This window comes from Natator depressus, chromosome 23 (genome assembly GCF_965152275.1).
Source record: "Natator depressus isolate rNatDep1 chromosome 23, rNatDep2.hap1, whole genome shotgun sequence".
Classification (NCBI taxonomy): Eukaryota; Metazoa; Chordata; order Testudines; family Cheloniidae; genus Natator; species Natator depressus.
The window spans coordinates 17,367,998-17,380,769 of NC_134256.1; the positions used below are offsets into that span (position 1 = coordinate 17,367,998).

General features: G+C 56.4%; 1 protein-coding gene across 1 annotated transcript; it reads right to left on the reverse strand.

Moving 5' to 3' along the window:
- Positions 1-1,064: 1,064 nt before the first annotated feature.
- Positions 1,065-11,908, reverse strand: UBE2M (ubiquitin conjugating enzyme E2 M). Its single transcript, XM_074938011.1, has 6 exons — positions 11,881-11,908; positions 10,485-10,579; positions 9,800-9,838; positions 9,287-9,390; positions 7,045-7,108; positions 1,065-2,339 (listed from the first exon to the last, which is right to left on the reverse strand). The coding sequence occupies exons 1-6, from the start codon at positions 11,906-11,908 to the stop codon at positions 2,199-2,201; spliced, it is 471 nt and encodes a 156-aa protein (XP_074794112.1). The 3' UTR covers positions 1,065-2,198.
- Positions 11,909-12,772: the final 864 nt, after the last annotated feature.

Below are 12,772 nucleotides of genomic sequence, written 5' to 3' on the forward strand. Positions count from 1 at the left end.
AGGGGGGGTTGGGGGCAGGGAGAAGCAGGAGCTCAGTTGAGGTTGTGTGGGAAGCAGGAGGCTAGTGCTAGTGGGAGGTGGGGGGGGGCAAGCTGGGGCAGGGGTGGGAAGGAGGAGCCCAACTGATTCCCACACAACCTCCTCAGAGGGATAGTGGGGGGGGGGGACTGAGTGGGGGGAAGGGGACACATTGGGATGAGGCTATGGGTAGGGGTGGGCTGCAGGAACCAAATGCTGTTATTGCAGGGACACCACTGAATCAAAATTCAGACACCCCACTCCCCTGGTTCTTCTCACCTCATGATCATTGCACCTGCCCAAGGGGGGCTTATAAACCCCATTTCCTCTCCCAAGTAGGTCATCCCCTGGCAGGGCCCTTCCCCCCACAGCCCTCTGAAGCATGCAGCTCCCGAGGTCCTGGCATCCCTCTGGGGCACTCGTACTCCCGTTCACCCAACCTGGCCCCAGGCTGCTACATGGCCCCATAGGGCTGGAAGCCCCTCTGGGCAGGGACTGGGCTTTCCTGGCATCAGGGCTGCACACACAAGCAGTACACCACCCATAGCAATGCAAGGGCCAACCCCATATCCCCAGAGGCCACCCAAGGGAGTGGCGGGGTGTCCCTGCAGAAATGGCAGGGTGAGAGCCTGGGGCAGCCAGCACTGGGACTAGATGATCAGTCATCCCTTCCAGCCTTAGCACCCATGAAGCCCCAGTCCAGTGAGGCCCCGTGGCCACAGCCCTTTCCCTGCTCCTGGGCAGGAAACAGCCCCCACCCCTCCGTCTCATCTGCCTGCCCTGCTCCATGCGGAACCGAGCCCCCTGCCACCATGGCTCAGCCCCTGTGGGACACAGGGGAGACATTTCACACTGCCTCAGGCCTGCCAACAAGGCCCAGCTTTGGCTGCCCCCTATTCCTTCTGATGGGGAATTCTCCCTCCATGCTGAGCCCCAGCCAGCTCTGCTGCCAGGGAAGAGGCAGCTGCTGACTCAGCCAGAGGTTGGACGTCCATCCCCCACTTCCAGGCAGCTGGGCCCCCCTTGGCCACTTGATTCTCACCCCAGCAGCTGAGATCAGCCCTTCCTTTCCTAGCCCGGAGGGGGCAGCAGTTGCATCTCATCAGCCCGTATTATGGCTTTACCCCACAACCATCGCACATCCGCCCTTCTCTCAGGCCTGCTTGGGCAGCAAGCGCCCACTAACAAGGCTTGGAGGTTTCTAAGCCAGCTGCAGAAGTGGGCAGAGAGGGAGCAGCTACCCGCTGTGCTGGGGAGCAGGAGGGTCAACTCCACTTCTTACCCACAAGCCACTTCCAACAGCACAGCAGGCCAGAGGCCTGGGCGATGAGCTGGAGCCCACCTTGCAGCTTGGGCGAGATATGGAGTTATGTGGCCCCTGCTGGGGCAGCTGGGTGGGCAGCCCCTTGAGGAGAGACATCCCTCCACCTCATCTGAAAGGGAGGAGGGGGGCGGCGGAGCAATAAGGCACAGACAGGCCCTGGGCAGTGAGGTGCGCTAACATTCCCCTTTAATAACCCGACACACTAGAGTACAGTGGATTCATGGCCCCGGGGCTGGCAGGAGGCCCCAGCGTGGCAAAGAACCAGTTCATTGGAGGGTGAGGCCTGGGGCAGAAGGGGGCAGGGTTCAATCAGCCCAGGCCCCACCTCCAGCCCGGTCCCATTGAATAATCAGCCTTCGCTTTGCTGTAAGTGGGGTGCTGTGTTTTTAAAAACCAGACACAGGAGGGATGTAAAAGGGGAGGGCGGGCCCGGCCCCCCACGGCAGGACTGCATGCACCCCCGGCCTGCCCTACACCCCTGCTGCAGCCCCCTGCCTAATAAATAGATACGCTCTGCAAAGCCAGGGGGGAGGAGCCAGTGCGCTCACGCTGGCCATGTCTAGGGGGCGCTCTGCTCGGGGTCTGAGCATGCTGGGAAACCAGCAGGAGAGCGACCAATAGGGAAGAGGGGGCTGCGTGGGTGGGGCAGGGGATTCCAATGTAAGCCCTGCCCCATCCCTCAGCAGCCACCTCCCCTCCAGCCAGGGGGCAGGAGTGGGGGGGAAAGGCTGCCGGGGCAGAGGCCGTGAGCAGCGAGGGGGGCCCTGCCAGTGCCAGGCTCCTGTGCCCCCCGGTGGCTGAAGGCAGCGGTGTTGGCAGAGTCCCTCGTGGGAGGGGTGGGGGCAGCTGGTCAGTTCTATTTGAGGCAACGCTCGAAGTAGGTGGAACCGATGTAGCCGCCCCGCATGGAGCGCTGCACGTTCTGCTCAAACAGGCGTCTGTTGTTCTGAAGGACCTCGGCAGCCTCTTTGTTCAGGGGGTCTTCGGGGTTTGGCTCCTGTGGGCAGGGAGGCGATATGGTTAGAGGCTGGCCATGCCCCTGATCACCCCCACCCAAATCAGGGCTGCATCCCCCTGCCACGCGCCACCCTCACTGTCCTTCCCTGAGTCCACTTGCAAAACAATCCTTAGCCCCGCTTCTGAGGGCCCCTCGCTGCATCCCCCACCTCCAGTCACTTTAACCAAAGGAGACTCTGTGACCCAGTGGACAGAGCACTGACCCGGGCACCAGGACACCTGGGTTCTATTCCTGGTTTGCCACCGCCCCTGTCCCTGTCTCAGTTTCCCCACCTGTAAAATGGGGGTGGATACGGACCTCCTTTGTCCAGTTCTAGATCAGCGCTAGCGTAGGAACAGAACGTTGTATCACCAACTACCCCGCTACAGGTAACGCAGCACACCACATACAGCGCATGCAATTATAGTCGCTGAAGGCACCTTTATCCTGGTATAACTCCAGCCAGGCTAAGGTCATACCAGTATAAGTACATGGTAACACGTCACTCCTCTAACCAACGGAGTTGCAGTGGGACAATCTCTGCATGTAGCCCAGGCCACTGTCAGCTTGTCTGAAATCCCTGCAGCGTTCCCTCCAGCTATGTTGTAAGAGACCGTTCAAGGGGAAGTGAGCACTTAACACACCTCTGCAGGCGTAGGACAAAGGAGGGTTAGCATGTCATAGGCTGCTGTAATAAACCATAAATCCAGCGTCTTTATTGACTTTCAGTGTCTAACAAAAAGACACTCTGCACATGCCCCAGAGGGATGCAGAAGTCTTCCGGGGGTACATCAACTCATCTATGTATTTGCCTCAAAAAGACACTCCTACGGCACACCCTACCACTCCAGGGCCCATCCGGGATTATCAGGTAACAATTACAACCCATACTGGATGGGGACCACATCCAGAAAGAAATCTTTCCCGAACCCCCTCCCCTGGTCTTCAAACAGACCCCCACATCCATTAGAAGCAGGCTCCCCACCACCTCAAGCAGCACCAGACCCTCCCATAACAACTGATGCAAAACCTGCAGCTATATCTTCACTGCTAGGAGGATCAATACCCACACACCTGTCAAGATCCATGGGTTGTACAGACACCTATCACATGTGATGTACCTCATCCAGTGCACTGCATACCCCAACAACAACTGCATGGGTGAAACAGGACAATCACTACAATCGCTAATGAACTCGCACAGAAAAATGATGAGACAAGAGAACCTCCTTATCACCTGTGGGCGAACACTTTTCACAAAGCCATCATTCTGTATCTGGCCTCTCGGCTCTCGTCCTCTAAGGAAACCTCTTCAACACCTTCAAAAGATGAGCCTGGGAGCTTAAATTCATAACTCTGCTAGACACGAAAAATCATAGACTTATGGCTCATAATCAGTTACCCACTAACCCCCCTTTTTTGTCCTATGACTGCAGGGGTGTTAACAGACTATTTCACTATGAATGGGTCCCTTGAAACATGTTAATTCCTTAAAATGCGTGTTAATTCCTTAATGTAAACAATCTGTTCCAGCTTGTATTGAGCTGTTACACCTGAGAACCTTTCCCAGACCTGAAGAAAAGCTCTGTGTACGCTTGCAAGTTTGTCTCTCTCACCGACAGAGAAGTGGGTCCAATAAAACAATGGTTCTCAACGAGGGGTACGTGCACCCCTGGAGGTATGCAGAAGTCTTCTGGGGGTACATCAACTCATCTACATATTTGCCTAGTTTTACAACACTCTACATAAAAAGCACTAGCGAAGTCAGTAAAACTAAAATTTCATACAATGACTTGTTTATACTTCTGTATATACTGTACACTGAAATGTAAGTACAATATTTATATTCCAATTTTACTATGTGGTAAAAATGAGAAAGGAAGCAATTTGTCAGTACTATTGGCTGACACTTATATTTTTAGGTCTGATTTTGTAAGCAAGTCGTTTTTAAATGAGGTGAAACTTGGGGTACTCAAGACAAATCAGACTGCTGAAAGGGGTACAGTAGTATGGAAAGGTTGAGAGCCACTGCAATAAAAGATATTACCTCACCTGCCTTGTCTCAGATACCCTGGACCAACACAGCTACCACAAAATGGCAAAAACCCATAGTTATGTCAAATATTTAAGATCCATTTAACTCCAATGACTGATGACTATTTTGGAGAAAGGACAGCACTGTTAAAATGTCAGCACCCCCACAGAAGAAACATCCCAAGACCTTCCCATAGACACTCCAGCTGCACCAGGAAAGACCAGATCTGACATTCCCAACCTTTTTAAAGTGGAAAAAACATGGAGAAAGTCACAAAAATTCACGGTAAATGTGTGTGTGTGACAAGCCCCATTTCTGGTTTTTAAACCCCTTTGCAGGTCACTTTGAAAGGGCAAGGTTCTCCTGGTCAAGCTCACACCCGGAATCAGACACCAAACAGCTGCTGAGGCAGAAGGAGCGTTGGGTGTGACCCACTGTGGTGCAGATTCAGAAACAAGGCCAAGCCCAGGGAAGGTTGGAGGCTGTTTCCAGGGACCCCCTCCCCAAAACCATCACGCTGTGAAAAGACCAGATTCCAGCGCACACGCTAAAAAAGCAGGGAAAAGCAGAACAAGAAGCAAGGTTTGGAAGCTGAGGCCAGACAAATTCCAATTAGAAATAAGGCACAAAACTTTAACAGTGAGGGTCATTAACCACTGGAACCAACTACCAAGGGAAGTGATGGATTCTCTATCTCCTGATGGCTTCAAATCCAGACCAGATCCCTTTCCTGGGAGATGCTTTAGCCAAACTCAAGTTATTGGGCTCGGTGCAGGGGAGAGAGGATGGAATTTACCGGCTCGGCAGGATCACATTGTAATCGGCAAATGTCAGTAAAACGTCATTTTCACCACGCATCCACCAGCCAATGAAAAACATTTCCCCTGATCATCATCAAAATGTACAGAGGCAAAGAAAGAAAAATGTTGCTTCAGAACTCACTGGAGTTTGATTTAAGGCAATTCACTTTGTATCCTTTGACCTCTGTGGACAACTGGGTTTTAACAGTGATAAAACTAACCGAGTCTCAGCGTCTACGGTCACTACATAATTGTCTGCCCCCCCAATCCTTTCCTGCACATGTGAAAATTGAAAACGATAAAAATGAGGGAGAAATGCCTAAACCCCGTCATTTTGGGAAAGTGTAAATATTTAAATAGATAAAAACTGGAAAAAAAAGCGTAAAAAAAAAACAATATGATCCATCCAAATTACAAAAAACCAACAACGGAGGCCCTGCCAAACCTCGCTGTATGGGAGGTCAGGCCAGAAGATCTAATGGTCTCTTCCTGGCCTTGAACTCCAGGAGGAGCGTTGGTTTCTTCTGAAGGAGGCCAGAGGGGGTCTTTACAAGCTTGCATGTCACAGGCCAGCGGCTTCACTTTTATCCTGGCGCCCGCTCTGGGCAGAGTTCAGACCTAATCCCCTTACGCTCTGCAGGGTCTTGGAAATCGTGCTATTACTGTCGATTAAAGAGGCAGGATGGCCCAATGGTTAGAGCACTTGGGAGCTGCACCTTCTCTTCCCTGCGCTGTCACTGACCCTGCATGATCAGCCATCTCTGTGCCGCACTGCCCCATCTGTACAATGGGTATAACGGCCGGGCCCCACAAGGCTGCATGATGATAAATCCATGGAAGATTGTGAGGCACCCAACTACCGCAGTGATTGGGGGACCTCAGAGAGAGGGGGATAGATGGGAATGTGTGTACTGATTTCCACCTGCAGGATGTATTTTAACGATACATTGGACTCCATAGATTCTGCCCCTGGGTATTTTGATCGACTGTAGAACTGCCTCAAGAAGGGGACAGAAAAGGGACTGTAAAAAGCAGCACATTTGCTGAACGCCTCTGTTCACGATGCTACCATTTAAAGCTGCCCGTCATTCGGGTTCAGGGTTAACAGTCCACCGAGCTGACCCATTTCAGGCAGCTGGCAGATGCTGCTCGGCCCATTGCCCCTTGTCCCCTTTTGGGAGACCTGCACCCCTCAGGTTGACCAGAGTCTTTAGGGGAAGCCCTGGGACCCCCCAAAGGCTCCATCAATTGTGTCAGAGTCAGTCCAAGGCACCAGGGATGCAGCAGCTGAGCCAAAGGAGAGACCCCGCATCCCAGCGGTGTCCCTGCAATACGTTAAACCAGCCATGCCCACGGGAAGAGCCATGGGGAACCCAGCCTGCGCAGGGCTAAGCAGAGCACCAGGGACCTGCAAAGATGGAAACACACAGGAGAGCCGGCCCCGGGCCCTCCGCAGGCCATGCGGACTGAAGCATGGCACTGCAGGCAGCTCAGCATGCAGCTACGCCAACCCCCCCAGCCCTTGCAGAATAAACCTGCCAATGCCTCCCTCGGCTCCGAGGGCACTGCCCCCCCCCGCCAGAGTGTGCCATAGCTTGCCCAGAGACTCTAGGTAGCAATCACCCCGCCCCACCACTCCCCCAAACTGCAAGGGGACAAGGAGATCAGCACCCCACGACCAGCCCCCAAACACACATGGCAGGAGGCAACCACTGCCCCCTGAGCCCTGCTGAAACACCAGGGCTACCTCCACCCCGAGCAGTGCAGGGGACACAGGTCCCTCCCACCTCCTGCCCCACAGCCCCCCCCAAAATGCCCCCCCCCCCCCCGCCCAACGGTGCAGATGAAACCTTCCCTCCCTGGTACTCACCAAGAAGAGGTACTGCAGACCATAAATTATAGAGTTTATTGTTAGTACAGGTTTCCAGTCCTCTCTGCGGGGCAGAAAAGAACCGTGAGTGAGGACCCTGCAGCCAAGCCCATGAGAGGAGCGACACCACACTCGGGTGGCAGGGGATCATCCCAGGTTCTGACTGGGGAGGAGAGCCAGACAGGTGGTATTGGGGGGAAAGGGGGAGGAGCGTGGGGATATGAGACCCGGGGTGGGGATCACATCAGATGACTAGGGGAATGGGGATCATGGAGATTATGGGAGGAGGCGTTGCCCCAAGACCTGTATGTAAGGCGAAGGCAGTGCTGCTGGAGGGGGATCCCCCATATCCCTCCCCCCGAGCTCCATGGGGGTGGGCCACGGGGAATTCCCCCATATCTCTCCCTCTCGCCCCCTGCTCCCTGGAGGTGGGCCACAGGGGATTCCCCGTGATGCTGTATGATTGAAGATGACCATTTGTAGCAGTTGCTACCATTGTTATACAATTGTAACAAATCTTATACAAAGTCTATCACGTGAGGTGTCAATGGAAAAGTCAAATACAATTATCCTGGTAAAATCCATGGATCACCCCAGCATCTGAAGGTGTGAAGATTGGCTAGGTCTCTGTATCTCACATGCGTCTGTCCTTGAGGTAACACCCACAAGGTAATTAACATTCAGTCTCCCCAGCCCACTGTGAATGGACTACGCAGAAGAATCAACTCTCTTCCAGAGGACACGTGAGAGCCAGGAGCCAGTGGCCACCCCTGTGATTCAGTAAAACATGTCAGGGCATGTGATGTGGACATGTGACCTCAGACTCCATCTTTGTCCATACACACAGGCTGTGGGCTTTGTTTGGGACAGTAACTTCCCATCCACGTGGCAGAGGATATAAAAGGCAACTGAGACATCTCCAGTTTGCCTCTTTCCTCTAAGACAGAGGTGGGCAACCTATGGCCCGCAGGAGCGTCCTGCCCAGCCCTTGAGCTTCCGGCCAGGGAGACGAGCCCCCGGCCCCTCCCCTGCTGTCCCCCCTCTCCCGCAGCCTCACCTCGCCACGCAGCCAGCGCTCTCACCCACCACTCCTGCCGGGCAGCCCGGTGGCGTGGCTGCAAACTCCTGCCGCTCTGAAAGACGTGGTAAGGGAGTGGGGAGCAGGGGGGTTGGATAAGGGGCAGTGGGTCCCGGGGGGCAGTCAGGGGACAGTTGGATGGGGCGGAGGTGGGGGGGGGCGCCATCAGGGAGGGTTGGATAGGCATGGGAGTCCTGGGGGGGCCTGTCTGGGGGCAGGGGTGTGGATAGGGGGAGGGGCAGCCAGGGGACAGGAAGCAGGGGTGGTCGGATAGGGGGTGGGGTCCTGGGGGGGAGGGTCCCAGGAGGGGACGTCGTCAGGGGAGAAGGAGCGGGGTGGGTTGGATGGGTCGGGAGTTCTGAGGGGGGCAGTCACGGGGCAGAGAGTAGGAGGGGGCAGATGGGGGTGGGGGCCAGGCTGTTTGGGGAGGCACAGCCTTCCCTACCCGGCCCTCCATACAGTTTTGCAACCCCAATGTGGCCCTCGGGCCAAAAAGTTTGCCCACCCCTGCTCTAAGAGGAGCATTTTGAACAACGGTCTGAGAACTGTCCAATCTTTTGGAAGTTAGCAAAGAGACTTTACAAGCCAGCCGTCTATTCCATCACTGCTACAAGCCTGATGAAAGGACTTTGCAATCATTTGTATGTATATGATCTTTTAACCATTTATAACTCATTTATTAATACATTTTTTGGTTTACTAAAGATTGGCTGACAGAGTGGTAACCGGGTAAGATCTGAGATGGATTTTGACCCGGTGGTAAGCATCTGATCCTTTGGGAATAGTTGAACCTCACATATGATGAACTGGGTTTTCAGTAACCTCTCACTATATTAGACCAGTTTGTTGGGATGGGAACCAATGGCTGGAACGCCTATAAGAGGGCTGTGTTTGGCTTCTTATTAACCAGTGTGGTACTGCAGCTTTTCTGCTACTGGTTTGGTGAATCTAATTGTAGCTAAAACCACCAGTTTTTGGCGTGTGCTTGCCCTGTTTCTTGCAGTCTGCCCCGAGTGTGCATTCTCAGTGAGGTCCATTCTAGGCACCAGGTCACACCCCATACCCCCCTGTTCCGCCCCCCCCCAATCTGTGTGGGTGGGGCAATCCCCCAGATCGGCCAGAGGGTAGCAGTGATAGAGTGGGGTGGCCAGATGCGCTCCCTACCTGAGGATATTTAGGCAGACGTTGCCCTCTAGGTCTATGTTGGGGTGGTACACCATGGTCTCACACTTCACCTTGGGAGGGTCATGAGGGTAGCCTTGGCCTACCTGCAGACAGACAGATGGGAGAGTCATTCCCAAGCCCGCCCCCCACAGCAGAGCAGCTGGGCCCAGACTCCCTGACCCTGCCAACTCACAGGAGCTCCAGATTCCTGCCCCCCCACCCGTAGTGCTGCTCGCCCCCTGAAGCAGGAAGGGACAAGCAGCCCGGACTCCTGGGTCCTCTTGCCAGCTCTGGGCGACTGTGGGCATGTCCCCGGCTTCCTTAGCCGTCACAGCACCTTCCTCCCTCCCAGGAGAGGGGACACCAGATGCGTGGGGCCGACACTCCCTCCTTGGCTCAGACACAGCGCGAAGAGAGTCCAACACGGGTAAGCCCCGAGAGCCCCGCCCCTCCCGGCCAGGCAAGGCTCTGGTGCAAATTGAGCTCCACCCCAGGGGCGGGGAAGGGACTTACCTTAAAACTGAAGACAAACTTCCCCCCTTTATAGAAACCCTGAAAGAGAAAAGACCTTCAGTGAGGGAGGGATCCTCAGGGGGCCGCCCAGCACCCCAAGGGGCCTGGACTCAGCCCCGCCCCATGGATCCAACTGCAGGGGACCAGAGACGCAGCAGCTAGGGGCTGTGATCACACCCCCTCCCCAGGCCATTCAGCTCAGCAGGCATTGTGGGGCCTGATGCAGGGTGGGATTGAGGGGCACCAGCAGCGCTGTGGTGGGCGAGCTGGGATAGCAGTGGGGGATAGTCAGGATTGAGGGGTACCGGCAGGGCTGGATCTCGGGCTGGGACAGCAGGGGCATGGGCAGAGCCATGAATCTTTTGCAGCCCCTGCCCCCATCTCGCTCCCCAGAGTACTGGCTCAGGATCCAGCACCCCGTTCACCCTACGCACACAGAGGTGCCTTCCAGCTGCAACCCCCACCCCCACTCCCGCTCGGCCTGCTGCAGCGCAAGCTGGGCCCCCTGCAGCCTGGGCCTGCCCAGCAGGGAGCAGCAACCGGAGTCTGGGCACAGGCTGAGCCCATCTGCTGAGCAGCAGCTGGGGCTTCCCCAGGGGCAGGAAGAGAAAGGCAAGTCCAGGCATGCAGGACTCCCTGCTCCCCACCCACGTGCCGGACCCCCTCCCTGCCCGCCCCCCCTCACCTCGTCAGGGCAGATAACTAGCTTGAAGTTGAGGAGGTCGTCCTGGTCGGAGAAATCTATTTCGCATGTTTTCGGCAAATTCAGTTCGTTAATATCTGGGAGGCAGGAGGAAAGCAGGAAGAGATGGGTCAGTTTGGAGGATAACCCCAGATCCCTCCCACCACAGAGGAGCCCCACCGCACTCTCCATAGGGGGCAGATCTCTGGATCAGAAAGGGGCATTTCAAAAGTGCATAGGACAATCCTGGTCTGTCCTGGCCCCCCCGCCCACACACACACAGGAGGGAGACAGACATAGAAGCCTCCTACTAAGTCCTTTTCACTGGAGGTCCATGATACTCTGGCTGGGGTCAGGACACTGGCTCTCAGGGGCAGGTTGGGGAAAAATGCCATATTTAGAGCAGCCCCCAGGAGGTACTCGCCCCACAGTCCTGCCCAGGCCCCATTCACACAACAGGACACGGTAAGGCTGTGTCCCAGCTCAGCCTGGCGCTGGGTCTCCGACTGCCCTCCCTCATGGGGCGAGGCCCCAGCAGGATTGGGCCCGTGAAGAGCACTGCACAGAATTGTGCCAGGGAGGGGGTACATGTTCCCAACAGGACATAGGCTGAGCCTCACCGGGTACATCCCAGAGCGTGGCCGGGATCCCCCCGACCAGCTCATGATGGGGCAGAGCGAGTCAAGGGCATTGACCTGCCACCTCTGGAAAACTGGACTGGAGCGCCACACTGGGACACAAGCGGATTGGGATGGGATGGAACCTGGTATCTTTCTGGGCACAGCCAGAAGTGGGGAGAACCCAGGTTCCTGCCCTTTGCGGGCACTTGCACAGCTGGCGCTGCCTGTAGCGATGTCTGATTTGTTGCGTGGTGGGGTTTGCATCAGAGGCCCCCAGTGGTGTGCACCCCCCCCCCCCCCGTGAACATGGGTTCCCATTGTGTGGGGCTCCCACCCCCACCAGGGAAACCCCAGGAGACCTCCCCCCCACCCCACACACACACACACTAGGGGGCCTCCCACCCTCGACCAGGGAAACCCCAGGAGACCGCCACACACACACACACTGAGGGGTGCTCCTTCCCTGCTGGGAAACCCCAAGACACCCTCCCCCTACACACTTAGGGTCTCCCCTCCTCTGCTGGAAAACCCCAGGAGACCCCACACACACACTGGGGGCACCCACCCCCACCGGGGAAAACCCATGAGACCCTCCCCACACACGTCTAAGGACCTCCACAAGAACACCCCCAAATTGAGCCCTGCCACACTGGTCACCCCCTCGCCTGTTCCCACCCCTCCAGCAAATATTCCTCCCCCTGTTGCATTGAGGAGCCCCCCCCCCAGCATGTATGTGGGGGTAAGTCTCAGTATGTATGTCTTGGGGAGGCTGTACGAACCTTCAGCAGTGAAGAGCACGAGCCCCATTGGGGAAGACCTCCATGGGGGGTGGCTCTCAGAGAAAGTGGGGTGGGGGGGAAGAGCAGAGCAGTGTTCCCTCTAATTTTTCCCACCCAGGTGTGGAACGAATTTTGTTATGTGCACCAATACGGACTTGATGTCTGACGCATCACCTACATACCAGTGCACATAACGAAATTCATGTGGCAGAGGTGGGGCCAAGGGATTTGGAGTGTGGGAAGGGTCTCAGGGCTGGGGCAGAGCGTTGGGTGGAAGGGAGGGCCCCGGCTGGGGCTGTGGGCTCTGGGGGGGGCTGAGGGGTTTAGGAGGGTGCTCCGGGGGTACAGCAGGGAGAGAGGGCTCCCCTGAGCTCTCACCCCCTGAAGCAGCATCTGGGCTGGGGAGAGGCACCTCTCTCCACCATGGCAGCTCCAGGACTGGGGCCACACGATAGGTGCCCCTCCCCCAGCCCCCGCAAGTCCGGGTCGGGGCTGGGTTCAGGGACGGGCACCCTGGACGTGACAGGTCCAGGCCGTGCCTGCCAGATTTGGGCCAGGGTGGGGGCACCCTGGCCACAGCAGGTCGGGGGCTGGGGCGCCCTTCCCCCTGCCAGATTCCCTGAGCACCTGCATGGTGCTAAATATGCTGCTGATAGCGGGGTGCAGCTTACAGGGAACTTAGGATCAGAGCCCCAGTGGGGGCAGATGAGCAGGAAGCCCCTTTGAGGGAGGAGGGACCCCCATTCCCCAGCGGGAGGATCACCGATGCGTGTGGGGGCTCATGGGATTCTGTCGTGGGCAGAACAGGGGGGGGTATCTGCCCAATATGTGAGCGGGGGATGCTAGGTGGGAATAGCCACCTGCCAGTATGGGGGTAGGAAGGGGGGAGGGG

Bases quoted from the DNA above. Each gene is read 5' to 3' on its own strand.
- UBE2M (XM_074938011.1), bottom strand. From the start codon at position 11,908: ATGGGGCTCGTGCTCTTCACTGCTGAAG. The intron at 9,839-10,484 runs GTGAGGGGGGGC...TTTCTCTTTCAG, and splicing joins TAGTTATCTGCCCTGACGAG to GGTTTCTATAAAGGGGGGAA. The intron at 2,340-7,044 runs GTGAGTACCAGG...CCCTGCCCACAG, and splicing joins GTCTGCAGTACCTCTTCTTG to GAGCCAAACCCCGAAGACCC.